This window comes from Crinia signifera, chromosome 1, assembly GCF_055691185.1.
Source record: "Crinia signifera chromosome 1, ASM5569118v1, whole genome shotgun sequence".
Taxonomy (NCBI): domain Eukaryota; kingdom Metazoa; phylum Chordata; class Amphibia; order Anura; family Myobatrachidae; genus Crinia; species Crinia signifera.
Window position 1 is genome coordinate 12,947,703 of NC_139217.1, and position 27,651 is coordinate 12,975,353.

At 54.6% G+C, this 27,651-nt stretch overlaps 1 protein-coding gene across 1 annotated transcript; it reads right to left on the reverse strand.

The window, feature by feature from the left end:
• Positions 1-2,436: 2,436 nt before the first annotated feature.
• On the reverse strand, positions 2,437-27,651 carry PCGF1 (polycomb group ring finger 1). The gene is made up of 5 exons (XM_083178878.1): positions 27,083-27,651; positions 23,367-23,400; positions 12,552-12,638; positions 6,043-6,123; positions 2,437-2,686 (listed from the first exon to the last, which is right to left on the reverse strand). Exons 1-5 carry the CDS (start codon positions 27,634-27,636, stop codon positions 2,639-2,641), a joined length of 804 nt encoding a protein of 267 aa, XP_083035004.1. The 5' UTR covers positions 27,637-27,651; the 3' UTR covers positions 2,437-2,638.

The window sequence follows — 27,651 nt, forward strand, 5'->3', positions numbered from 1 at the left end:
TTGCCCGGTGCTGGCACGCTGGCCTCAGCGGTCCGGCTTCTGTGTATTAGCTGATGCGTTACTTACTTCTGTGACAAAAGCCTTCCACGCCACCGTATGCAGCAGGTTTCCTGCAGCAGCCTCAGATACATACTGCTCAAATTCATTGGTCAGGTAAGCTGCTTTCTCCTCTGTAGTAGCACCTGTCCATACATTAATCCACCGATATGCTGCTTCCCAATCCTCCCAGAGGGGCTGCATCAGCGTGGATGGGCTTCTCCAGTCCCATTCCTCAGCCAGACGACTCCATGACGATTCCTCATCTATGAGCCTCACTGCTCTGGGTGACTGTGGGCACCTCTTGCCTCTCTTTGGACGTCTCTGTCCCTTTCCTGGAGCCATTCTCCACACGGGCTGCACTCGTAGAACTTGGTCAGCGTCACTTGCTGGACCCCCTTACGTCAGCTTCCGTTTCTGGGCCACGGCACACTCCGCCGTCCCCTTGCTTGCAGGGAATGTCCCCTGGACAAGCCGGCACTTTTACCTCGCTGAATGCCCTCACACATGATCCTATTACCCCCTCCAGGCACCCCTCCTAGTAACCATGGTTACCAGGTCCATCAATTATGAGCCAATACTGGCCAATCACTGGCTATCGTGTTTGCAGAGCCTGGTCGCATCATGATACGAGCCCCTAGCTCTCCCTCCTTTGGGTGTGCGACCCCACCAATTGTGATGACCCAGGATCTATGCGGCTGTGCAGCGCATCCCATGGGGGTAATTCTAGTTGATTCGCAAGGCAGAATGGATTTTTGCATAAACATCTATTCGTATGCCTCGGGTAACCGCCCACATCTATCGATGGTTGGTGACCATGGACAGATGTGTTGTGTGCACGCATATAAAAGTGACTTTTAAGTCACTTACATATGTGTGCACGCTGGCACGGATGTGGGTGGGCAGCTGAGAACCGGTGGTGTCAGCTGCCAGCCCGCCGCGTCACCGCCTCATTACCATGGGAACGCCCATGGAACGCTGGGTGTTCCCATTTTGTAATGGGGCAGTCCGGAGCCCCCCGCCCACCTCATGCTGCCATGGGTGCTTGCACCCGGAGAACCGAAAGTTTGCCGTGGGTGCACGCACCCTTTGTCTGCACATGCACAGAAACGCGCAGACGCGCAACATCGGTCCTCCATGCGAATGCACAGATGACCAAACAAATGTGAATAACCCCCCTTATGCTCCTCACATAGCACCCTGTTTCCTTCTGAGCTGAATCTGCTGCGCTATATAAGACGATGTAACGGAATCTGCTGCGCTATATAACACACTGAATAAATGCATTTGTAGGTGCATGCTCTTGGATGCAAATGGACGTCACCAAAACTTCCCCTAAATACCCGTCTGGGTTCATGTTGGGTAATCTCGCTGGCCACACCAATTGTTCTAACGCTATGGAATACTCTACAAACCATTTCAGGACACGTTAGGACGGATGGCACAGTGCATTATCCTGCTGGAATATTCCATCATTGTGGAGGTAAAAGAAGTCAATGAAGGGCCACAAATGGTCATCAAGAATCTTAACATCGTTATGTGTTCAAATGGACCAGTGGCCCCAATACATGCCACGTGAATACACCCAACATCATTATGGAACCATCACCCCTAGCCTGCACGGTGGCCTGCTGACAGCAGCGCTCCATGGAATCAACCAGAAATGCCCCTTGTACCTCCCGTATTAGACCCAGCGTCGCTTCTCTGTTACTATAAACCATTCTGGCCAGACAGAGCTGGTTCAGATCATGAAACAGCCGTGGACAGTCACTGTGCGGGCCACGGGTAGTGACCATGTCTCTTATTTCCCGGAAGTGGCCAATGTATTTATTTTTTGCTTCCTGTCTGTGGGGACCAATGCATCACCATTTTCCCTGCATGGGCCAATAATAATTTTTTGGTCAGGACAATGATTGTTTTTCTCCCTGCACAGGGCAATGTTTTTGGTTTATATTCCCTGTTTGGGCCAAATTGTTTATTTTTCCTCTGATGTATGGACAAGTCCTTTCTGAATTATATTCCCATCCCATGTGACACGAGACACCTAACGCCGGGGGAGATCCAAACAGTCCGAGATCCCCGATTCTGACCAAAATGTAACTGGGATTGGCAAGACGGGGATACAGCATCCAGAGGATGACGGCTCCGGTGTAATCAGATTGGTGTCCGCATCATATATTGGCCCCAGAAGTGTCCACTCGTCTTCCTGTCTAATCGCCCCCGTGTTCCCCATACAGCAGCCCCCTAATCCTAGTTGACCGTCCCCTCCTTACCGGTATCCACCAGGGATCTCCCAAGAGAATGATACCCGAAGCAGCGTCAGGGTTATTCTCCGCAGAGAACCCACAAAGTCCTCACCGTCCAGCCCCGCAGAGAGGTCATTCATGAAGGTCAATGGAGTAGTTAGGATACTTTTTTTATTAAATAAAACACAAAATAAACTTTCCGCTCTAAAAATAGCCGATATAAAAGCGTAAAGGCACAGGCGGGCTGGGGGTCCTCAGAGTGACGTGCAGGCTGCCCAGCTTCCACAGGCCAATAAAGGAGAACTCATCTGTATATACATTTGCACAAGGGATGTAGCTGCAGCTGTCAGTGTGTGTCACCTCCTCTTCTCCTTCACACTGTAGGACAGGACAAGGGGAGAAGGCTGCAAGACACAATAAAGGTGGTTACAGAGGCTCGGCTGTACCCCGTGTCTTCCAAGCAATGTATGGTCAGAGAAGCAGCATCACCTGGAGTCACCGCACTTCTCAGACTACAGTATGGATTGGACACAGCAAGCAGGGACCGCATTGGGACAGTCTACTGATTAAACCTTGCTACAGGCAAATCAGTATTGGTGTAGTCAGGATATCAGTCCCCACTTACGTCTCTTCTAGGAACTAGAACGCAGACTAGGACTTAAAGGAAGTCAAGGGTGCAGGTGCACAAATTAAACTCCCAATTTAAACATTTTTGCAATAAAATTTTGCATTTTAGCGAGGTTCTTCGCTTAGTTATGGCCATAAGTAACGGCTTGCCCACCGCGACCAGGTGACCTCATTAGTCGGGCAAGTCCCTAACATTTTGCGGGGTACAAATCTAGGGCACAGGGCACCCCAAAATGGTGCAGCCGAGTGACCCCAGGGCAACACAAGACTGAAAGAAATATATAGTGAAACAAAGTGAGGATAGGTTAGTGAGAGAGGCTGCTAAAGATAGCAGGGATAAGTAAGTGAGAGGTAAAAAAATGAGAGATAAAATAGTGAGAGGTGAAGTAGTGAGAGGTAGAGATTAGAAATGAATTACATTGAAATAAAACACACAATAGGGATGAAAGTGAAAATAAGTGTTAATTTGTGTTGCTCCTGAGGCCAAACAGCCACACCAGTCCAGGGGGGCCCACAACCCAGAAATGCACCCCCCCATCTGATAATCCATTAAACATTTGTGCAGGTCTCACCTTGCTCTGCATGCAGTCTAAGAAATGTCAGGAACCTAATTAAAACCAATATATAGGACAGGTGGGCGTGGGTGCTACCACCAGGCGCAGAAGGGGTCTCTGGCCTTCTAATGTGTATGGAAATACACGGCATTAGATATACAGGGGTGGGGTCCTGGGGTGCACACCAATTGAGAGGTGCGACCCTGCGGAGACCTTTCAGTAGAACTGCATACAAAGTCAAGGGTGCAGGTGCACAAATTAAACTCCCAATTTAAACATTTTTGCAATAAAATTTTGCATTTTAGCGAGGTTCTTCGCTTAGTTATGGCCATAAGTAACGGCTTGCCCACCGCGACCAGGTGACCTCATTAGTCGGGCAAGTCCCTAACATTTTGCGGGGTACAAATCTAGGGCACAGGGCACCCCAAAATGGTGCAGCTGAGTGACCCCAGGGCAACACAAGACTGAAAGAAATATATAGTGAAACAAAGTGAGGATAGGTTAGTGAGAGAGGCTGCTAAAAGATAGCAGGGATAAGTAAGTGAGAGGTAAAAAAATGAGAGATAAAATAGTGAGAGGTGAAGTAGTGAGAGGTAGAGATTAGAAATGAAATGGGGGGGTGCATTTCTGGGTTGTGGGCCCCCCTGGACTGGTGTGGCTGTTTGGCCTCAGGAGCAACACAAATTAACACTTATTTTCACTTTCATCCCTATTGTGTGTTTTATTTCAATGTAATTCATTTCTAATCTCTACCTCTCACTACTTCACCTCTCACTATTTTATCTCTCATTTTTTTACCTCTCACTTACTTATCCCTGCTATCTTTTAGCAGCCTCTCTCACTAACCTATCCTCACTTTGTTTCACTATATATTTCTTTCAGTCTTGTGTTGCCCTGGGGTCACTCAGCTGCACCATTTTGGGGTGCCCTGTGCCCTAGATTTGTACCCCGCAAAATGTTAGGGACTTGCCCGACTAATGAGGTCACCTGGTCGCGGTGGGCAAGCCGTTACTTATGGCCATAACTAAGCGAAGAACCTCGCTAAAATGCAAAATTTTATTGCAAAAATGTTTAAATTGGGAGTTTAATTTGTGCACCTGCACCCTTGACTTTGTATGCAGTTCTACTGAAAGGTCTCCGCAGGGTCGCACCTCTCAATTGGTGTGCACCCCAGGACCCCACCCCTGTATAGGACTTAAAGGAAACCCATAAGGACTTGTTTCCCCAGGCCATCCTAGTATATGGACACACATTCCCAAATTCAGTACAACCACCACTCACCTCACTTCCCTGAGCTATCCTACTGTCACCTCAACCACCGCGCTCCTCCATCCATTCTGATTAACATCACCCAACCTCCTCCCTTCTATTCAGCCACCCTACTGTCACCTCAACCATCACCCAACCTCCTCCCTTCCATTCAGCCACCCTACTGTCACCTCAACCACCGCACTCCATCAATTCTGATTACCATCACCCAACCTCCTCCCTTCCATTCAGCCACCCTACTGTCACCTCAACCACTGAGCTCCACCATCCATTCTGATTACCATCACCCAACCTCCTCCCTTCCATTCAGCCACCCTACTGTCACCTCAACCACCATGCTCCACCATCCATTCTGATTACCATCACCCAACCTCCTCCCTTCCATTCAGCCACCCTACTGTCACCTCAACCACGCGCTCCACCATCCATTCTGATTACCATCACCCAAACCTCCTCCCTTCCATTCAGCCACCCTACTGTCATCTCAACCACGCGCTCCACCATCCATTCTGATTACCATCACCCAACCTCCTCCCTTTTATTCAGCCACCCTACTGTCACCTCAACCACCGCGCTCCACCATCCATTCTGATTACCATCACCCAACCTCCACCCTTCCATTCAGCCACCCTACGGTCACCTCAACCACCGTGCTCCACCATCCATTCTGATTACCATCACCCAACCTCCGCCCTTCCATTCAGCCACCCTACTGTCACCTCAACCACCGCGCTCCACCAGCCATTCTGATTACCATCACCCAACCACCTATTCAGCTGCCCAACCATCACCCAACATCATCTCTATCACCCACAGACCTCCCTTCTTTCGAGCTATTTTACAGTTACCCCAATAACCTCTTAGGTACCCCCACCCAACCTTCTTAGCTAACCAGCTGCCCTACCAACATCACAACCACCTCTCTATGCAGTCAATTTATAGCCACCTACCCATCACCTCAAACACCTTGCCTTGATTCAACCATGTATCATCACCCTACCCCAGCCCCCCCCCCCCCCCAAACCAGCCACCACGACCACCTACCCTTTATTCAGCCATGCAGTAACCTCAATCACCTACTCTTATGTCAACCACCTAACCATGACCAAAACCACATCTTCATCCAGCCACCTCTCGACCCAACCATCATCGTGCCACCTACTGTCACCCACATGAACTTACCTTCATCCAGCCAAATTTAAATCACCCAAGCCAACTCCCCTTTCATACTGCCACCCCTCATTGAGCCACCTGCCTACCTCTCACCACCCCCTCCTCACCACCCCCACCTCACCAGGCACCTCACTCACCTTGCCGTACCAGTGCGTCAGCCACAGTTGCTTCATGGTCATATTGTCAGGTAGGGTCTTGTTATCGTACAACAAATGAACCTGCACAAACATGAACCCATCCCAATAAATTACTAGATTAGGACTAATAATATATTTATACAAAATGACAATATTTTCCCATCTAATCTCTGCTTTACATAGCAAACATAAAAACAAATGACAAGGTAACGTACAGGGTGTGTTGATAAAAAGGGGATTTTGTACTTACCGTTAAATCCTTTTCTCAGACTCCATAGGTGACACTGGAGAGTTACAGTGGGGAATAGAAGGCGACCACAGGGAGCTTGGGCACTTTAGAATAAATTAATAGTGACTAACTCCTCCCCTTCTACTTCCTCTCCTAGGCAGTTAAGTATGTGCCCGGAGGGAGCTGGAAGAAAGGAAAACAACCCACTTCCGAGAGGAGGTCAAACATAACATAACAAGTCACACACACACGCTCACATAGAGTGAACATATAGTCTGAAAAATAGCATTCATAACAGAATGAACTCATCCAGAAACAAACTTAGTAAAACTTAGAACTCAGACTGAGTATAGCAGTCTCTTTTACCTCAGGTAATTGCTCAACCTGAAAACCAAACAGTAAACCAGAGAGACAGAATCGGGTGGGCGTCCAGTGTCACCTATGGAGTCTGAGAAAAGGATTTAACGGTAAGTACAAAATCCCCTTTTCTCTTTCCTCCACTAGGTGACACTGGAGAGTTACAGTGGGGACGTCCCAGAGCTCCCAACACGGGTGGGATGACGCTGAGAACCCCTTAACACAGAACGGCCAAACCGCGAAGCGGCCGCCGCAAAAGTGTCGAACTTGTAAAAGCGGACAAAGGTCCTCTGACCAGACCACGTAGCCGCTCTACATAGATCCTGTATAGACACTCCACGGGCAGCCGCCCAGGAGGTACCCACCGACCTTGTAGAATGGGCGGAGATTAAAGAAGGTGGCACCCTGGAGGAGGCTACATAAGCTTGACGAATTGTCAATCTGATCCACCTGGCCAGGGCCTGCTTGGAGGCTGGCCAACCAGGACGCAAGGAGTCATAGAGGACAAATAAGGCATCCGACTTACGTACAGATTCTGTTCTGGCCACGTAGACTCTCAAGGCCCGGACCACGTCCAGCGCCCTAGACTCCTGTGAGTCCTCCCGAAAGGCCGGCACCACAATAGGTTGGTTAATGTGGAATGCCGAGACCACCTTTGGGAGAAAAACACTAGAGGTGCGCAGCTCCGCTCTGTCCTCATGGAACCGTAAGAAGGGTGCCTTACAAGAAAGAGCACTCAGCTCCGACACCCGTCTAGCCGAAGCCAAGGCCAACAATAGGACAGTCTTCCAGGTGACGTATTTTAGTTCCACCTCTTCCATGGGCTCAAATACAGAGGACTGGAGAAAAGCCAGTACCACATCCAGGTCCCATGGAGCAGTAGGAGGTCTGAAGGGAGGTTGCAGCCGCAACACCCCTTGGAAGAAAGTCTGTACCTGAGGAAGAAGAGCCAGCTTCTTCTGGAAGAAAATGGAGAGGGCGGATACTTGAACCTTCAAGGACCCCAGCCGGAGTCCTGAGGCCAAACCCTTCTGCAAGAATAGCAGTAATCTGGCCAATTTGAAATTCACCGGCGAAACCCTCCTGGATTCGCACCAGGCCACATAGGCCCTCCAGATGCGGTGGTAATGCACCGAGGTAACCTGCTTTCTGGCTCCTATCATGGTTGGAATCACCGCCTGCGGGATCCCTGCCTTCCTCAGGATGGACCTCTCAACAGCCATGCCGTCAAATAAAGCTGCTGTAAGTTGGGACAGGCGAACGGACCCTGTGTTAGCAGGTCTTCGCAGAGAGGCAGAGGCCATGGCTCGTCTACTAACAGGCCTGTTAGTACCGTGTACCACGACCGGCGAGGCCAGTCCGGGGCAATGAACAGGACCGTCACCGACTCCCGTCGGATTCTCTGCAGAACCCGAGGGATGAGAGGCACTGGAGGAAAGATGTAAAGGAACTGATCCGTCCAGGGTGCCGTGAGAGCGTCCACAGCCACCGCCTGTGGATCTCTTGTCCGAGCGCAGTACCGGGGCAACTGATGGTTGTGTCTGGAGGCCATCATGTCTATCTGCGGACAACCCCACCGTCGGGTCAGGGTCTGGAAGACCAGAGGGTTCAGACACCACTCTCCGTGGTGTACGTCCCGCCGGCTGAGGTAATCCGCCTCCCAATTTTCCACGCCTGGTATGAAAATGGCGGACACGGCCCCTGCGTGCTCCTGCACCCAGCACAGAATGCTCTTTACCTCTCTCATCGCTGCACGGCTGCGGGTGCCTCCCTGCTTGTTGATGTAAGCCACCGCCGTGGCATTGTCGGACTGCACCCTGATGTCCTTGTTCCGGAGAACCACTTCTGCCTGGAGCATGGCATAATACACTGCTCGCAGTTCCAGCACATTGATGGACATCTGTGCTTCCTCCGGGGTCCACAGTCCTTGGAAGTGGAGGCCCAGCGTGACCGCTCCCCAGCCCCTGAGGCTGGCGTCCGTGGTGAGGAGCGTCCAATTGTGAATGGCGAACCTCCTTCCCTCCTGCAGGTTGCTGGAGTTGAGCCACCACGCCAGAGACGCTCGAGCCTGATGGGAGAGAGAGATCCTCTGTTGTAGAAACAGGTGTGAGCCTGTCCACTGGCGGAGCAGACACAGATGGAAGGGGCGAGATCGAAACCGCCCGTACTGCACCGCCTCGAACGTGGCCACCATCCTTCCCAGCAGCTTTGTGCAAAGGAGAACTGTGACTGTTCGATGCTGCAGCACCAGTCGCACCGCTTCCTGCAGTGACAAGATCTTGTCCATGGGGAGGAACACCCTTCTCTGGACAGTGTCCAGAATCATCCCTAGGAACAGGATCCTCTGCGATGGGGTCAGCTGTGACTTTTGGATGTTGAGCATCCAGCCATGGGACTCCAGGATCCGACGTGTCAGTTGGATGTTGTGCAGCAGAACCTCCTTGGACGGAGCCTTCAGCAGAAGGTCGTCCAAATAAGGGACAATGGTAACTCCCTGAGCCCTGAGTATTTCCATCATGACAGCCATCACTTTGGTAAATACCCGAGGCGCAGAGGAGAGGCCGAATGGGAGGGCTCGGAACTGTAGGTGATAGTTCTGGACTGCGAACCGCAAGAATGCCTGGTGAGGAGGCCAGATTGGGATATGCAGGTATGCATCTTTGATATCGATGGATACAAGAAACTCCCCTGGTTCCAGGCCTGCAATGACAGACTGGAGAGACTCCATCTTGAAGCGAGTGAACCGTAAGAAGGGGTTGAGCTGCTTCAGGTTCAAGATGGGTTGGGAACCAGAAAAAGGCTGGAAGAGAATCCCCTTGCCTTTTCTGGTTCCGGGACCGGGATCACCACCCCTTGATCCCTGAGCTTTTGGATGGCGGCCTGTAAGGCCCTGCCTTTTTCCTGAGAAGCTGGCAAACCTGTGGGAAAAAACCGTTGAGGAGGAGGCAACAAGAAATCTATCTTGTAGCCTACTGCTACCAGGTCCTTTACCCATGCATCCCTGCATGAACCGGCCCATACCTGATGGTAAAAGAGAAGCCGGCCTCCCACCCTGTGATCTGGACAGGAGCTGGGGGAGTCATGCTGAGGGCTTTGAGGTAACCTTTGCATCCAGGATTGGAGCACTGGCTGAGCCTCTGCCTTGGAAGCCTCTGGAGCTAGTAGCCGCTCCCCTAGACCTACCCCTGAATCTGGGGGTGGGCCGAAAGGACCGAAAGGACTGCCCTCCCGTAGTAGGAAATGACCTACGTGGGGGAGGGGCTGCAGTGGGCAGGAACTGAGACTTACCCCCTGTAGCCTGTGAAATCATTTTGTCCAGCTCTGGACCAAAGAGGGCCTCCCCAGCAAAGGGTAATGCCTCCACCGCCTTTTTGGAGTCGGCGTCTGCATTCCACTGTCTCAACCAAAGAGTACGGCGAGCAGAAACTGAGAGAGCAGAAATACGGGCTGCAAGCATACAAACGTCTGAAGAGGCTTCAACCAAATAACCTGCAGCCTCACGTATGTGTTCCACTAAGAGCAACATATCACTTGCCCCTGGGTCTAGAGAGGAGGCCACCTGGGATGCCCATACCTCCATGGCCCTATTGACCCAGCAACCCACCTGTGCCGGACGTTGTAAAAGACCAGCAGCTGTATAAACATTCTTCAGAGCACTCTCTAACCTCCTATCAGACACATCTTTAAGGGTAGAGGCACCTGGGATGGGTAACACTGTCTTTTTAGACAAACGTGATACCGAAGAATCAACAGCAGGTGGCGTCTCACATGCCTTTCTAGCATCCTTAGGAAAAGGATAGGCAGTGAAAAATCTCTGAGAAACCTGAAACTTTTTGTCTGGGTGTAACCAGGCTTTTTGCAAGTGTTCATCCAGCTCCTCTGAGGCTGGGAAATATGCAGACTGTTTTTGCCTTTTAGCAAACACTGAGGGACGCGCAGCCGGTCTCACCTCCTCTGCTACATTGAGGGTTAACCGGACTGCTTGTATTAAGTCCTCTAAACCCTGAGAAGGGACCTCAGTGTCCTGCATAAGCGGAGCATCAGGCTCAGCGTCCGGCTGAGCATAAGGGTCATGAAATTCACCCTCCTCTAGAGCTGGCATGTCCTCATCTGTATCATCTAACAGAGGGACCTGAGGAAACATCCTACTAGCAGAAGCCAGTCTAGGGGGAGGGGGTGTAGAGGTGTCTGCATGCAATGCTCTAGACAGACTCTCCACAGCAGAGGTTAACTCTGCCTGCTGATCCCTGGCTGCATCCCTGTCCTGTCTGGCAGAAGATAACACAGATGCTAGCTGAGAAATTACTGTAGACAATTGTGAAGCCCATACAGGAGGTTCCTGCCCCGATGTAGATGGGGTGGGGGCTGGGGATGCAGTACATGAGGGACATAAAATGGCGCCCTCCGCTTGTGGCGCAAACTTATTGCTGCACTTTTTGCACGCAATCTTTTTACCAGCCATCATACACTCCGCAATCTTACACAGAAAGGAGAGAAAAGCTGGAATACCGGACAGGAGAGGAGGTTAGGAAAGAGGCAGAGTCTGCCACGAGGCCGCTACGCGCACTGTATATAAATATAACTTGCGCCGGCTAAGGGACCTTTTTGGACACAGTCCAAGCTGCCCTGACCTCCTATGTCCCGCTGTGACTCACTGAACCAGGGTCACCGGCACTTCACAGACGCGTCGAGGGAGCCGCAGATCACGCTGCTTCTTCAATGGCCGCCGCTCCTACAAAGAAGGAGGAAGCGGAAGTACCCAGCATGTCGCGCTCTCGCTCCTCAGGAATGGCGCCGTGTTTAAAAAGTGCGCTGCCGCGGCTTTTTACACTGAATCCCCCGCTAGCGGGGAATCAGTGTTATACTTACCCCTGCCATAGCTGTCGGGTGCGGCATGCTGAGTGGTCCTCGAGGCGCGCTGCAAGCAGCGGCGACGGGACCTCAGGATCAGTGGATCCTGCAGCCAGGTACCGGAGGCGAGCTGCATGCAGCTGCGACCGGACCTGCCGACAGCGCCCGCGTCGCAAGCAGGTAGGGACAGGGAGCTACCTGCCTGTCCTCTTGCTGATTGTAGCATCGTATATTTAAAAAATCAATAAAGCTCAGGAGTGAGCCTTGAACGCACCCAGCTCCCGCAGGGCACATGCTAAAAACTGCCTAGGAGAGGAAGTAGAAGGGGAGGAGTTAGTCACTATTAATTTATTCTAAAGTGCCCAAGCTCCCTGTGGTCGCCTTCTATTCCCCACTGTAACTCTCCAGTGTCACCTAGTGGAGGAAAGAGAAATACAGCATAAATAGGGGTATAGCTGGTAGAACTAAAATCAGCATCAGTTCAGAAGTAGGTGTCAAAATTGTCGAGGAGACTGAAGATGAAGTAGAGGAAGGGAAGAACAGGGCAGGAGCACAGGTGAGGTAAAGAGGTAGGGTGAGTACGTGAGGCAGGAGGACCCTACTCATAAGAGATAACAGACTAAAAGGAGGTGGGTCGACGAACGAAATAGGATAAGTAGGAACGGATGGGAACAGATGGAGGGGTAGGGTAGCAGGATAGGAGAAGCGAAAGAGGTTGGGAGGAGGAGGGATAGGCTAGTCGGAAGAAGTGGGTTTTGAGGGAGCGCTTGAAGGAGGTAAGGGAATCAGATAGCCTGATGGGTGGCGGGAGGTTGTTCCAGTGCAGGGAGGCAGCGCGAGAGAAGTCTTGGACACGGGAGTGGGAGGAGGTGATTAGGTGAGAGGTCAGTCTCTAGCTCTCTCTCTACACAACCAATTGTAACTATTCCGCTAAATGACTTATGGATCTATACCACACATCTATGCCCTGGACAATATAAGCAACACACAAGGTGACATAATAGTGGCCCTGCCACCGCTGGTTCTCCAGCTTCTTATCTGTGGTAGTAGGTAGAAAGATGGCACTGATTACCTGAGGGAAAGTGGCACCTAGGCGGTGGCAGAGAACCTTGCGGAGGTGCCGAACTTCTGACCGCACCGAACATCTGACATACTTCTGCTATAAAGAAACATGAGCCTAAGGTTACACAGACAAGAGAACAGACAGCCTACGGTATACAGCTGGCAGAGACCGGGGGCCAGGCATCACCTATACATGTAACAGTAACAGACAGCCTACGGTATACAGCTGGGAGAGACTGGGGGCCAGGCATCACCTATACATGTAACACAGCCTACAGCTGGCAGAGACTGGGGGCCAGGCATCACCTATACATGTAACACAGCCTACAGCTGGCAGAGACTGGGGGCCAGGCATCACCTATACATGTAACACAGCCTACAGCTGGCAGAGACCGGGGGCCAGGCATCACCTATACATGTAACAGTAACAGACAGCCTACGGTACACAGCTGGCAGAGACTGGGGGCCAGGCATCCCCTATACATGTAACAGTAACAGACAGCCTACGGTATACAGCTGGCAGAGACTGGGGGCCAGGCATCCCCTATACATGTAACAGTAACAGACAGCCTACGGTATACAGCTGGCAGAGACTGGGGGCCAGGCATCCCCTATACATGTAACAGTAACAGACAGCCTACGGTATACAGCTGGCAGAGACTGGGGGCCAGGCATCCCCTATACATGTAACAGTAACAGACAGCCTACGGTATACAGCTGGCAGAGACTGGGGGCCAGGCATCCCCTATACATGTAACAGTAACAGACAGCCTACGGTATACAGCTGGCAGAGACTGGGGGCCAGGCATCACCTATACATGTAACAGTAACAGACAGCCTACGGTATACAGCTGGCAGAGACTGGGGGCCAGGCATCCCCTATACATGTAACAGTAACAGACAGCCTACGGTGTACAGCTGGCAGAGACTGGGGACCAGGCATCACCTATACATGTAACAGTAACAGACAGCCTACGGTATACAGCTGGCAGAGACCGGGGGCGAGGCATCACCTATACATGTAACAGGAACAGACAGCCTACGGTATACAGCTGGCAGAGACTGGGGGCCAGGCATCCCCTATACATGTAACAGTAACAGACAGCCTACGGTATACACTTGGCAGAGACTGGGGGCCAGGCATCCCCTATACATGTAACAGACAGCCTACGGTATACAGCTGGCAGAGACTGGGGGCCAGGCATCACCTATACATGTAACAGTAACAGACAGCCTACGTTATACAGCTGGCAGAGACTGGGGGCCAGGCATCACCTATACATGTAACAGTAACAGACAGCCTACGTTATACAGCTGGCAGAGACTGGGGGCCAGGCATCACCTATACATGTAACAGTAACAGACAGCCTACGGTATACAGCTGGCAGAGGCTGGGGGCCAGGCATCACCTACACATGTAACAGTAACAGACAGCCTACGGTATACAGCTGGCAGAGACTGGGGGCCAGCATCACCTATACATGTAACAGGAACAGACAGCCTACGGTATACAGCTGGCAGAGACTGGGGGCCAGGCATCACCTATACATGTAACAGTAACAGACAGCCTACGGTAACCTATACATGTAACAGTAACAGACAGCCTACGGTATACACTTGGCAGAGACTGGGGGCCAGGCATCCCCTATACATGTAACAGACAGCCTACGGTATACAGCTGGCAGAGACTGGGGGCCAGGCATCACCTATACATGTAACAGTAACAGACAGCCTACGTTATACAGCTGGCAGAGACTGGGGGCCAGGCATCACCTATACATGTAACAGTAACAGACAGCCTACGGTATACAGCTGGCAAAGACTGGGGGCCAGGCATCACCTATACATGTAACAGTAACAGACAGCCTACGGTATACAGCTGGCAGAGACTGGGGGCCAGGCATCACCTATACATGTAACAGTAACAGACAGCCTACGTTATACAGCTGGCAGAGACTGGGGGCCAGGCATCACCTATACATGTAACAGTAACAGACAGCCTACGGTATACAGCTGGCAGAGACTGGGGGCCAGGCATCACCTATACATGTAACAGTAACAGACAGCCTACGGTATACAGCTGGCAGAGACTGGGGGCCAGGCATCACCTACACATGTAACAGTAACAGACAGCCTACGGTATACAGCTGGCAGAGGCTGGGGGCCAGGCATCACCTACACATGTAACAGTAACAGACAGCCTACAGTATACAGCTGGCAGAGACTGGGGGCCAGGCATCCCCTATACATGTAACAGTAACAGACAGCCTACTGTATACAGCTGGCAGAGACCGGGGGCCAGGCATCACCTATACATGTAACAGGAACAGACAGCCTACGGTATACAGCTGGCAGAGACTGGGGGCCAGGCATCACCTATACATGTAACAGTAACAGACAGCCTACGGTATGCAGCTGGCAGAGACTGGGGGCCAGGCATCACCTATACATGTAACAGTAACAGACAGCCTACGGTATACAGCTGGCAGAGACGGGGGCCAGGCATCCCCTATACATGTAACAGTAACAGACAGCCTACGGTATACAGCTGGCAGAGACTGGGGGCCAGGCATCCCCTATACATGTAACAGTAACAGACAGCCTACGGTATGCAGCTGGCAGAGACCGGGGGCCAGGCATCCCCTATACATGTAACAGTAACAGACAGCCTACGGTATACAGCTGGCAGAGACCGGGGGCCAGGCATCACCTATACATGTAACAGTAACAGACAGCCTACGGTATACAGCAGGCAGAGACCGGGGGCCAGGCATCACCTATACATGTAACAGTAACAGACAGCCTACGGTATACAGCTGGCAGAGACCGGGGGCCAGGCATCACCTATACATGTAACAGTAACAGACAGCCTACGGTATACAGCTGGCAGAGACTGGGGGCCGGGCATCACCTATACATGTAACAGTAACAGACAGCCTACGGTATACAGCTGGCAGAGACTGGGGGCCAGGCATCACCTATACATGTAACAGTAACAGACAGCCTACGGTATACAGCTGGCAGAGACTGGGGGCCAGGCATCACCTATACATGTAACAGGAACAGACAGCCTACGGTATACAGCTGGCAGAGACTGGGGGCCAGGCATCACCTATACATGTAACAGTAACAGACAGCCTACGGTGTACAGCTGGCAGAGACTGGGGGCCAGGCATCACCTATACATGTAACAGTAACAGACAGCCTACGGTATACAGCTGGCAGAGACTGGGGGCCAGGCATCACCTATACATGTAACAGTAACAGCCAGCCTACGGTACACAGCTGGCAGAGACTGGGGGCCAGGCATCACCTATACATGTAACAGTAACAGACAGCCTACAGTATACAGCTGGCAGAGACTGGGGGCCAGGCATCACCTATACATGTAACAGTAACAGCCAGCCTACGGTACACAGCTGGCAGAGACTGGGGGCCAGGCATCACCTATACATGTAACAGTAACAGACAGCCTACAGTATACAGCTGGCAGAGACTGGGGGCCAGGCATCACCTATACATGTAACAGTAACAGACAGCCTACAGCTGGCAGAGACTGGGGGCCAGGCATCACCTATACATGTAACAGTAACAGACAGCCTACAGCTGGCAGAGACCGGGGGCCAGGCATCACCTATACATGTAACAGTAACACACAGCCTACGGTATACAGCTGGCAGAGACCGGGGGCCAGGCATCACCTATACATGTAACAGTAACAGACAGCCTACGGTATACAGCTGGCAGAGACCGGGGACCAGGCATCACCTATACATGTAACAGTAACAGACAGCCTACGGTATACAGCTGGCAGAGACCGGGGGCCAGGCATCACCTATACATGTAACAGTAACAGACAGCCTACGGTGTACAGCTGGCAGAGACTGGGGGCCAGGCATCACCTATACATGTAACAGTAACAGACAGCCTACGGTATACAGCTGGCAGAGACTGGGGGCCAGGCATCACATATACATGTAACAGTAACAGACAGCCTACGGTATACAGCTGGCAGAGACTGGGGGCCAGGCATCACCTATACATGTAACAGTAACAGACAGCCTACTGTACACAGCTGGCAGAGACTGGGGGCCAGGCATCACCTATACATGTAACAGTAACAGACAGCCTACAGTATACAGCTGGCAGAGACTGGGGGCCAGGCATCCCCTATACATGTAACAGTAACAGACAGCCTACGGTACACAGCTGGCAGAGACTGGGGGCCAGGCATCACCTATACATGTAACAGTAACAGACAGCCTACTGTACACAGCTGGCAGAGACTGGGGGCCAGGCATCACCTATACATGTAACAGTAACAGACAGCCTACGGTATACAGCTGGCAGAGACTGGGGGCCAGGCATCCCCTATACATGTAACAGTAACAGACAGCCTACGGTACACAGCTGGCAGAGACTGGGGGCCAGGCATCACCTATACATGTAACAGTAACAGACAGCCTACGGTATACAGCTGGCAGAGACTGGGGGCCAGGCATCACCTATACATGTAACAGGAACAGACAGCCTACGGTATACAGCTGGCAGAGACTGGGGGCCAGGCATCCCCTATACATGTAACAGTAACAGACAGCCTACTGAATACAGCTGGCAGAGACTGGGGGCCAGGCATCACCTATACATGTAACAGTAACAGACAGCCTACGGTATACAGCTGGCAGAGACTGGGGGCCAGGCATCAACTAGTGTTCCCGCTAGTTAGTTTTAGCGGGGCGCTGCCCCCTGCGCGTTTTATAAAGGGCAAAATGCGCCCTGTCCCTCTAGCAGCGCCCCGCTAAAACAGCCTGGTGCCTGCCCGACTCCTTGCACGGGGAAGCCCAGCGCCGCCTTAGACGGCGATGCCCGGCGCTTCCCCGGCATCAAGGCACCTTCCCCCTGTGGTGACCGCATCTTCGGCGCGGCCCGGCCCGCCCACTTTAGTGACGCCGCCGGCCCGTCCACTTTAGTGACGCCGCCGGCCCGTCCACTTTAGTGACGCCGCCGGCCCGTCCACTTTAGTGACGCCGCCGGCCCGTCCACTTTAGTGACGCCGCCGGCCCGTCCACTTTAGTGACGCCGCCGGCCCGTCCACTTTAGTGACGCCGCCGGCCCGTCCACTTTAGTGACGCCGCCGGCCCGTCCACTTTAGTGACGCCGCCGGCCCGTCCACTTTAGTGACGCCGCCGGCCCGTCCACTTTAGTGACGCCGCCGGCCCGTCCACTTTAGTGACGCCGCCGGCCCGTCCACTTTAGTGACGCCGCCGGCCCGTCCACTTTAGTGACGCCGCCGGCCCGGCCCGTCCACTTTAGTGACGCCGCCGGCCCGGCCCGTCCACTTTAGTGACGCCGCCGGCCCGGCCCGTCCACTTTAGTGACGCCGCCGGCCCGGCCCGTCCACTTTAGTGACGCCGCCGGCCCGGCCCGTCCACTTTAGTGACGCCGCCGGCCCGGCCCGTCCACTTTAGTGACGCCGCCGGCCCGGCCCGTCCACTTTAGTGACGCCGCCGGCCCGGCCCGTCCACTTTAGTGACGCCGCCGGCCCGGCCCGTCCACTTTAGTGACGCCGCCGGCCCGGCCCGTCCACTTTAGTGACGCCGCCGGCCCGGCCCGTCCACTTTAGTGACGCCGCCGGCCCGGCCCGTCCACTTTAGTGACGCCGCCGGCCCGGCCCGTCCACTTTAGTGACGCCGCCGGCCCGGCCCGTCCACTTTAGTGACGCCGCCGGCCCGGCCCGTCCACTTTAGTGACGCCGCCGGCCCGGCCCGTCCACTTTAGTGACGCCGCCGGCCCGGCCCGTCCACTTTAGTGACGCCGCCGGCCCGGCCCGTCCACTTTAGTGACGCCGCCGGCCCGGCCCGTCCACTTTAGTGACGCCGCCGGCCCGGCCCGTCCACTTTAGTGACGCCGCCGGCCCGGCCCGTCCACTTTAGTGACGCCGCCGGCCCGGCCCGTCCACTTTAGTGACGCCGCCGGCCCGGCCCGTCCACTTTAGTGACGCCGCCGGCCCGGCCCGTCCACTTTAGTGACGCCGCCGGCCCGGCCCGTCCACTTTAGTGACGCCGCCGGCCCGCCCACTTTAGTGACGCCGCCGGCCCGCCCACTTTAGTGACGCCGCCGGCCCGGCCCGCCCACAAGTGTGCCGTCGGCTGCCCTGGCCCGCCCCCCCGGCGCCCTGCCCGGCACAATTTCTAGAGTGAACACTATCAACTATACATGTAACAGTAACAGACAGCCTACGGTATACAGCTGGCAGAGACTGGGGACCAGGCATCACCTATACATGTAACAGACAGCCTACGGTATACAGCTGGCAGAGACTGGGGAACAGGCATCACCTATACATGTAACAGTAACAGACAGCCTACAGCTGGCAGAGACTGGGGGCCAGGCATCACCTATACATGTAACAGGAACAGACAGCCTACGGTATACAGCTGGCAGAGACTGGGGGCCAGGCATCACCTATACATGTAACAGTAACAGACAGCCTACAGTATACAGCTGGCAGAGACTGGGGACCAGGCATCACCTATACATGTAACAGTAACAGACAGCCTACGGTATACAGCTGGCAGAGACTGGGGACCAGGCATCACCTATACATGTAACAGACAGCCTACGGTATACAGCTGGCAGAGACTGGGGACCAGGCATCACCTATACATGTAACAGTAACAGACAGCCTACAGCTGGCAGAGACTGGGGGCCAGGCATCACCTATACATGTAACAGGAACAGACAGCCTACGGTGTACAGCTGGCAGAGACTGGGGGCCAGGCATCACCTATACATGTAACAGTAACAGCCAGCCTACGGTATACAGCTGGCAGAGACCGGGGGCCAGGCATCACCTATACATGTAACAGTAACAGACAGCCTAGGGTATACAGCTGGCAGAGACCGGGGGCCAGGCATCACCTATACATGTAACAGTAACAGACAGCCTACGGTGTACAGCTGGCAGAGACTGGGGGCCAGGCATCACCTATACATGTAACAGTAACAGCCAGCCTACGGTATACAGCTGGCAGAGACTGGGGACCAGGCATCACCTATACATGTAACAGTAACAGACAGCCTACGGTGTACAGCTGGCAGAGACTGGGGGCCAGGCATCACCTATACATGTAACAGTAACAGACAGCCTACGGTGTACAGCTGGCAGAGACTGGGGGCCAGGCATCCCCTATACATGTAACAGTAACAGACAGCCTACGGTATACAGCTGGCAGAGACTGGGGGCCAGGCATCACCTATACATGTAACAGTAACAGCCAGCCTACGGTATACAGCTGGCAGAGACTGGGGGCCAGGCATCACCTATACATGTAACAGTAACAGACAGCCTACGGTATACAGCTGGCAGAGACTGGGGGCCAGGCATCACCTATACATGTAACAGTAACAGACAGCCTACGGTATACAGCTGGCAGAGACTGGGGGCCAGGCATCACCTATACATGTAACAGGAACAGACAGCCTACGGTATACAGCTGGCAGAGACTGGGGGCCAGGCATCACCTATACATGTAACAGTAACAGACAGCCTACGGTATACAGCTGGCAGAGACTGGGGACCAGGCATCACCTATACATGTAACAGTAACAGACAGCCTACGGTATACAGCTGGCAGAGACTGGGGACCAGGCATCACCTATACATGTAACAGACAGCCTACGGTATACAGCTGGCAGAGACTGGGGACCAGGCATCACCTATACATGTAACAGTAACAGACAGCCTACAGCTGGCAGAGACTGGGGGCCAGGCATCACCTATACATTTAACAGGAACAGACAGCCTACGGTATACAGCTGGCAGAGACTGGGGGCCAGGCATCACCTATACATGTAACAGTAACAGACAGCCTACTGTATACAGCTGGCAGAGACTGGGGGCCAGGCATCACCTATACATGTAACAGACAGCCTACGGTATACAGCTGGCAGAGACTGGGGGCCAGGCATCACCTATACATGTAACAGTAACAGACAGCCTACGGTATACAGCTGGCAGAGACTGGGTGCCAGGCATCACCTATACATGTAACAGTAACAGCCAGCCTACGGTATACAGCTGGCAGAGACTGGGTGCCAGGCATCACCTATACATGTAACAGTAACAGCCAGCCTACGGTATACAGCTGGCAGAGACTGGGTGCCAGGCATCACCTATACATGTAACAGTAACAGCCAGCCTACGGTATACAGCTGGCAGAGACTGGGGGCCAGGCATCACCTATACATGTAACAGTAACAGCCAGCCTACGGTATACAGCTGGCAGAGACTGGGGGCCAGGCATCACCTATACATGTAACAGTAACAGACAGCCTACTGTATACAGCTGGCAGAGACTGGGGGCCAGGCATCACCTACACATGTAACAGTAACAGCCAGCCTACGGTATACAACTGGCAGAGACTGGGGGCCAGGCATCCCCTACACATGTAACAGTAACAGCCAGCCTACGGTATACAGCTGGCAGAGACTGGGGGCCAGGCATCCCCTATACATGTAACAGTAACAGACAGCCTACGGTACACAGCTGGCAGAGACTGGGGGCCAGGCATCCCCTATACATGTAACAGTAACAGACAGCCTACGGTATACAGCTGGCAGAGACTGGGGGCCAGGCATCACCTATACATGTAACAGTAACAGACAGCCTACGGTATACAGCTGGCAGAGACTGGGGGCCAGGCATCACCTATACATGTAACAGTAACAGACAGCCTACGGTACACAGCTGGCAGAGACTGGGGGCCAGGCATCACCTATACATGTAACAGTAACAGACAGCCTACGGTACACAGCTGGCAGAGACTGGGGGCCAGGCATCACCTATACATGTAACAGTAACAGACAGCCTACGGTACACAGCTGGCAGAGACTGGGGGCCAGGCATCACCTATACATGTAACAGTAACAGACAGCCTACGGTACACAGCTGGCAGAGACTGGGGGCCAGGCATCACCTATACATGTAACAGTAACAGACAGCCTACGGTATACAGCTGGCAGAGACTGGGGGCCAGGCATCACCTATACATGTAACAGTAACAGACAGCCTACGGTGTACAGCTGGCAGAGACTGGGGGCCAGGCATCACCTATACATGTAACAGTAACAGACAGCCTACGGTATACAGCTGGCAGAGACTGGGGGCCAGGCATCACCTATACATGTAACAGTAACAGACAGCCTACGGTATACAGCTGGCAGAGACTGGGGGCCAGGCATCACCTATACATGTAACAGTAACAGACAGCCTACGGTATACAGCTGGCAGAGACTGGGGGCCAGGCATCACCTATACATGTAACAGTAACAGACAGCCTACGGTATAGAGCTGGCAGAGACTGGGGGCCAGGCATCACCTATACATGTAACAGTAACAGACAGCCTACAGTATACAGCTGGCAGAGACCGGGGACCAGGCATCACCTACACATGTAACAGTAACAGACAGCCTACGGTATACAGCTGGCAGAGACCGGGGGCCAGGCATCACCTATACATGTAACAGTAACAGACAGCCTACGGTATACAGCTGGCAGAGACCGGGGACCAGGCATCACATATACATGTAACAGACAGCCTACGGTATACAGCTGGCAGAGACCGGGGGCCAGGCATCACCTATACATGTAACAGTAACAGACAGCCTACGGTATACAGCTGGCAGAGACCGGGGGCCAGGCATCACCTATACATGTAACAGTAACAGACAGCCTACAGTATACAGCTGGCAGAGACCGGGGACCAGGCATCACCTACACATGTAACAGTAACAGACAGCCTACGGTATACAGCTGGCAGAGACCGGGGGCCAGGCATCACCTATACATGTAACAGTAACAGACAGCCTACGGTATACAGCTGGCAGAGACCGGGGACCAGGCATCACCTATACATGTAACAGTAACAGACAGCCTACGGTATACAGCTGGCAGAGACCGGGGGCCAGGCATCACCTATACATGTAACAGTAACAGACAGCCTACGGTATACAGCTGGCAGAGACCGGGGGCCAGGCATCACCTATACATGTAACAGTAACAGACAGCCTACGGTATACAGCTGGCAGAGACCGGGGGCCAGGCATCACCTATACATGTAACAGTAACAGACAGCCTACGGTATACAGCTGGCAGAGACTGGGGGCCAGGCATCACCTATACATGTAACAGTAACAGACAGCCTACAGTATACAGCTGGCAGAGACCGGGGACCAGGCATCACATATACATGTAACAGTAACAGACAGCCTACGGTATACAGCTGGCAGAGACCGGGGGCCAGGCATCACCTATACATGTAACAGTAACAGACAGCCTACAGTATACAGCTGGCAGAGACCGGGGGCCAGGCATCACCTATACATGTAACAGTAACAGACAGCCTACGGTATACAGCTGGCAGAGGCTGGGGGCCAGGCATCCCCTATACATGTAACAGTAACAGACAGCCTACGGTATACAGCTGGCAGAGACTGGGGACCAGGCATCACATATACATGTAACAGTAACGGACAGCCTACGGTATACAGCTGGCAGAGACCGGGGGGCCAGGCATCCCCTATACATGTAACAGTAACAGACAGCCTACGGTGTACAGCTGGCAGAGACTGGGGACCAGGCATCACATATACATGTAACAGTAACAGACAGCCTACGGGAAAACAGCTGGCAGAGACTGGGGGCCAGGCATCACCTATACATGTAACAGTAACAGACAGCCCACGGTATACAGCTGGCAGAGACTGGGGGCCAGGCATCACCTATACATGTAACAGTAACACAGGATTTATAATTAGGTCACCTGCAAGATGAACTTCTTCTTGTCCTTTCCAGACCTAAAAAGACAAAGAAATGTGTGAGAAATCGCACAAAGACTCCACCGCACTATCCACACACACACACACACACACACACACACACTGTATCCTCTGCAGTCACACACACTCCCCTGATCTAGGCTCTCCCACCCCCTCCGCAGCACTCCCCTGATCTGGGCTTTCACGCCCCCCCCCCTCCGCAGTTACACACTCCCCTGATCTAGGCTCTCCCGCCCCCGGCGCAGTTACACACTCCCCTGATCTAGGCTCTCCCGCCCCCGGCACAGTTACACACTCCCCTGATCTAGGCTCTCCTGTCCCCCCTCCGCAGTTACACACACTCGACTGATCTAGGCTCTCCCGTCCCCTCCGCAGTTACACACTCCCCTGATCTAGGCTCTCCCGCCCCCTCCGCAGTTACACACAGTCCCCTGATCTAGGCTCTCCCGCCCCCTCCGCAGTTACACACACTCCCCTGATCTAGGCTCTCCCGCCCCCGGCGCAGTTACACACTCCCCTGATCAAGGCTCTCCCGCCCCCCTCCGCAGTTACACACTCCCCTGATCTAGGCTCTCCCGCCCCCTCCGCAGTTACACACACTCCCCTGATCTAGGCTCTCCCGCCCCCTCCGCAGTTACACACACTCCCCTGATCTAGGCTCTCCCGCCCCCGGCGCAGTTACACACTCCCCTGATCTAGGCTCTCCCGCCCCCTCCGCAGTTACACACACTCCCCTGATCTAGGCTCTCCCGCCCCCCTCCGCAGTTACACACACTCCCCTGATCTAGGCTCTCCCGCCCCCTCCGCAGTTACACACACTCCCCTGATCTAGGCTCTCCCGCCCCCTCCGCAGTCACACACACTCCCCTGATCTAGGCTCTCCCGCCCCCTCCGCAGTTACACACACTCCCCTGATCTAGGCTCTCCCGCCCCCCCTCCGCAGTTACACACACTCCCCTGATCTAGGCTCTCCCGCCCCCTCCGCAGTTACACACACTCCCCTGATCTAGGCTCTCCCGCCCCCTCTGCAGTTACACACAGTCCCCTGATCTAGGCTCTCCCGCCCCCTCTGCAGTTACACACACTCCCCTGATCTAGGCTCTCCCGCCCCCTCCGCAGTTACACACTCCCCTGATCTAGGCTCTCCCGCCCCCTCTGCAGTTACACACAGTCCCCTGATCTAGGCTCTCCCGCCCCCTCCGCAGTTACACACTCCCCTGATCTAGGCTCTCCCGCCCCCCCTCCGCAGTTACACACACTCCCCTGATCTAGGCTCTCCCGCCCCCTCTGCAGCTACACACAGTCCCCTGATCTAGGCTCTCCCGCCCCCCCTCCGCAGTTACACACTCCCCTGATCAAGGCTCTCCCGCCCCCCCACCCCTCCGCAGTTACACACACTCCCCTGATCTAGGCTCTCCCGCCCCCCCTCCGCAGTTACACACTCCCCTGATCTAGGCTCTCCCCCCCCCCCCCTCCGCAGTTACACACAGTCCCCTGATCTAGGCTCTCCCGCCCCCCCTCCGCAGTTACACACTCCCCTGATCTAGGCTCTCCCGCCCCCTCCGCAGTTACACACAGTCCCCTGATCTAGGCTCTCCCCCCCCCTCCGCAGTCACACACAGTCCCCTGATCTAGGCTCTCCCGCCCCCCCTCCGCAGTTACACACTCCCCTGATCTAGGCTCTCCCGCCCCCTCCGCAGTTACACACACTCCCCTGATCTAGGCTCTCCCGCCCCCCTCCGCAGTTACACACTCCCCTGATCTAGGCTCTCCCGCCCCCTCCGCAGTTACACACAGTCCCCTGATCTAGGCTCTCCCCCCCCCCTCCGCAGTCACACACAGTCCCCTGATCTAGGCTCTCCCGCCCCCCCTCCGCAGTTACACACTCCCCTGATCTAGGCTCTCCCGCCCCCTCCGCAGTTACACACACTCCCCTGATCTAGGCTCTCCCGCCCCCCTCCGCAGTTACACACACTCCCCTGATCTAGGCTCTCCCGCCCCCTCCGCAGTTACACACACTCCCCTGATCTAGGCTCTCCCGCCCCCTTCGCAGTTACACACACTCCCCTGATCTAGGCTCTCCCGCCCCCTCCGCAGTTACACACACTCCCCTGATCTAGGCTCTCCCGCCCCCTCCGCAGTTACACACACTCCCCTGATCTAGGCTCTCCCGCCCCCCTCCGCAGTTACACACTCCCCTGATCTAGGCTCTCCCGCCCCCTCCGCAGTTACACACACTCCCCTGATCTAGGCTCTCCCGCCCCCTCCGCAGTTACACACACTCCCCTGATCTAGGCTCTCCCGCCCCCTCCGCAGTTACACACTCCCCTGATCTAGGCTCTCCCGCCCCCTCCGCAGTTACACACACTCCCCTGATCTAGGCTCTCCCGCCCCCCCTCCGCAGTTACACACTCCCCTGATCTAGGCTCTCCCGCCCCCTCCGCAGTTACACACACTCCCCTGATCTAGGCTCTCCCGCCCCCTCCGCAGTTACACACACTCCCCTGATCTAGGCTCTCCCGCCCCCTCTGCAGTTACAAACACTCCCCTGATCTAGGCTCTCCCGCCCCCTCCGCAGTTACACACACTCCCCTGATCTAGGCTCTCCCGCCCCCCTCCGCAGTTACACACTCCCCTGATCTAGGCTCTCCCGCCCCCTCCGCAGTTACACACACTCCCCTGATCTAGGCTCTCCCGCCCCCTCCGCAGTTACACACACTCCCCTGATCTAGGCTCTCCCGCCCCCCTCCGCAGTTACACACACTCCCCTGATCTAGGCTCTCCCGCCCCCCTCCGCAGTTACACACTCCCCTGATCTAGGCTCTCCCGCCCCCTCCGCAGTTACACACAGTCCCCTGATCTAGGCTCTCCCGCCCCCTCCGCAGTTACACACACTCCCCTGATCTAGGCTCTCCCGCCCCCTCCGCAGTTACACACACTCCCCTGATCTAGGCTCTCCCGCCCCCCTCCGCAGTTACACACTCCCCTGATCTAGGCTCTCCCGCCCCCTCCGCAGTTACACACAGTCCCCTGATCTAGGCTCTCCCGCCCCCCTCCGCAGTTACACACACTCCCCTGATCTAGGCTCTCCCGCCCCCTCCGCAGTTACACACACTCCCCTGATCTAGGCTCTCCCGCCCCCTCCGCAGTTACACACTCCCCTGATCTAGGCTCTCCCGCCCCCTCCGCAGTTACACACACTCCCCTGATCTAGGCTCTCCCGCCCCCTCCGCAGTTACACACACTCCCCTGATCTAGGCTCTCCCGCCCCCCTCCGCAGTTACACACTCCCCTGATCTAGGCTCTCCCGCCCCCTCCGCAGTTACACACACTCCCCTGATCTAGGCTCTCCCGCCCCCTCCGCAGTTACACACACTCCCCTGATCTAGGCTCTCCCGCCCCCTCCGCAGTTACACACTCCCCTGATCTAGGCTCTCCCGCCCCCTCCGCAGTTACACACTCCCCTGATCTAGGCTCTCCCGCCCCCTCCGCAGTTACACACACTCCCCTGATCTAGGCTCTCCCGCCCCCTCCGCAGTTACACACTCCCCTGATCTAGGCTCTCCCGCCCCCCCCCCACCCCTCTGCAGTTACAAACACTCGACTGATTCAACCCTTACCTCTTTCTCCACGTGTGACTCTAGATGAACCCCTCTGCCCAGATACCCCAAAATCGCTTACATATGTTGTAATATCTTACCCCACTTTCTCCAGGCATAGACAGACATGTTCATCATTTCTATAATAGTGTGATGTACTCTGAGAGACCGCCAGGGAAAGAGACAGTCGCGATACATCCACCACTGGATCTAAAGGAAGATAGAGGCAAGTGATCTTAGAGAGGAGGTGGAGAGAAGAGCGTGGGGACGTGGGCACCGTGGATATACAGCAGAGAGGAGGCCGAGGGAAGAGCGTGGGGACGTGGGCACCCGGCACATACAGCAGAGAGGAGGCGGAGAGAAGAGCGTGGGGACGTGGGCACCCGGCACATGCAGCAGAGAGGAGGCCGAGGGAAGAGCGTGGGGACGTGGGCACCCTGGATTTACAGCAGAGAGGAGGAAGAGAGAAGCGCGTGGGGACGTGGGCACCCTGGATATACAGCAGAGAGGAGGCGGAGAGAAGAGCATGGGGACGTGGGCACCCGACACATAAAGCAGAGGAGGCCGAGGGAAGAGCGTGGGGACGTGGGCACCGTGGATATACAGCAGAGAGGAGGCAGAGGGAAGAGCGTGGGGACGTGGGCAACCGACACATACAGCAGAGGAGGCC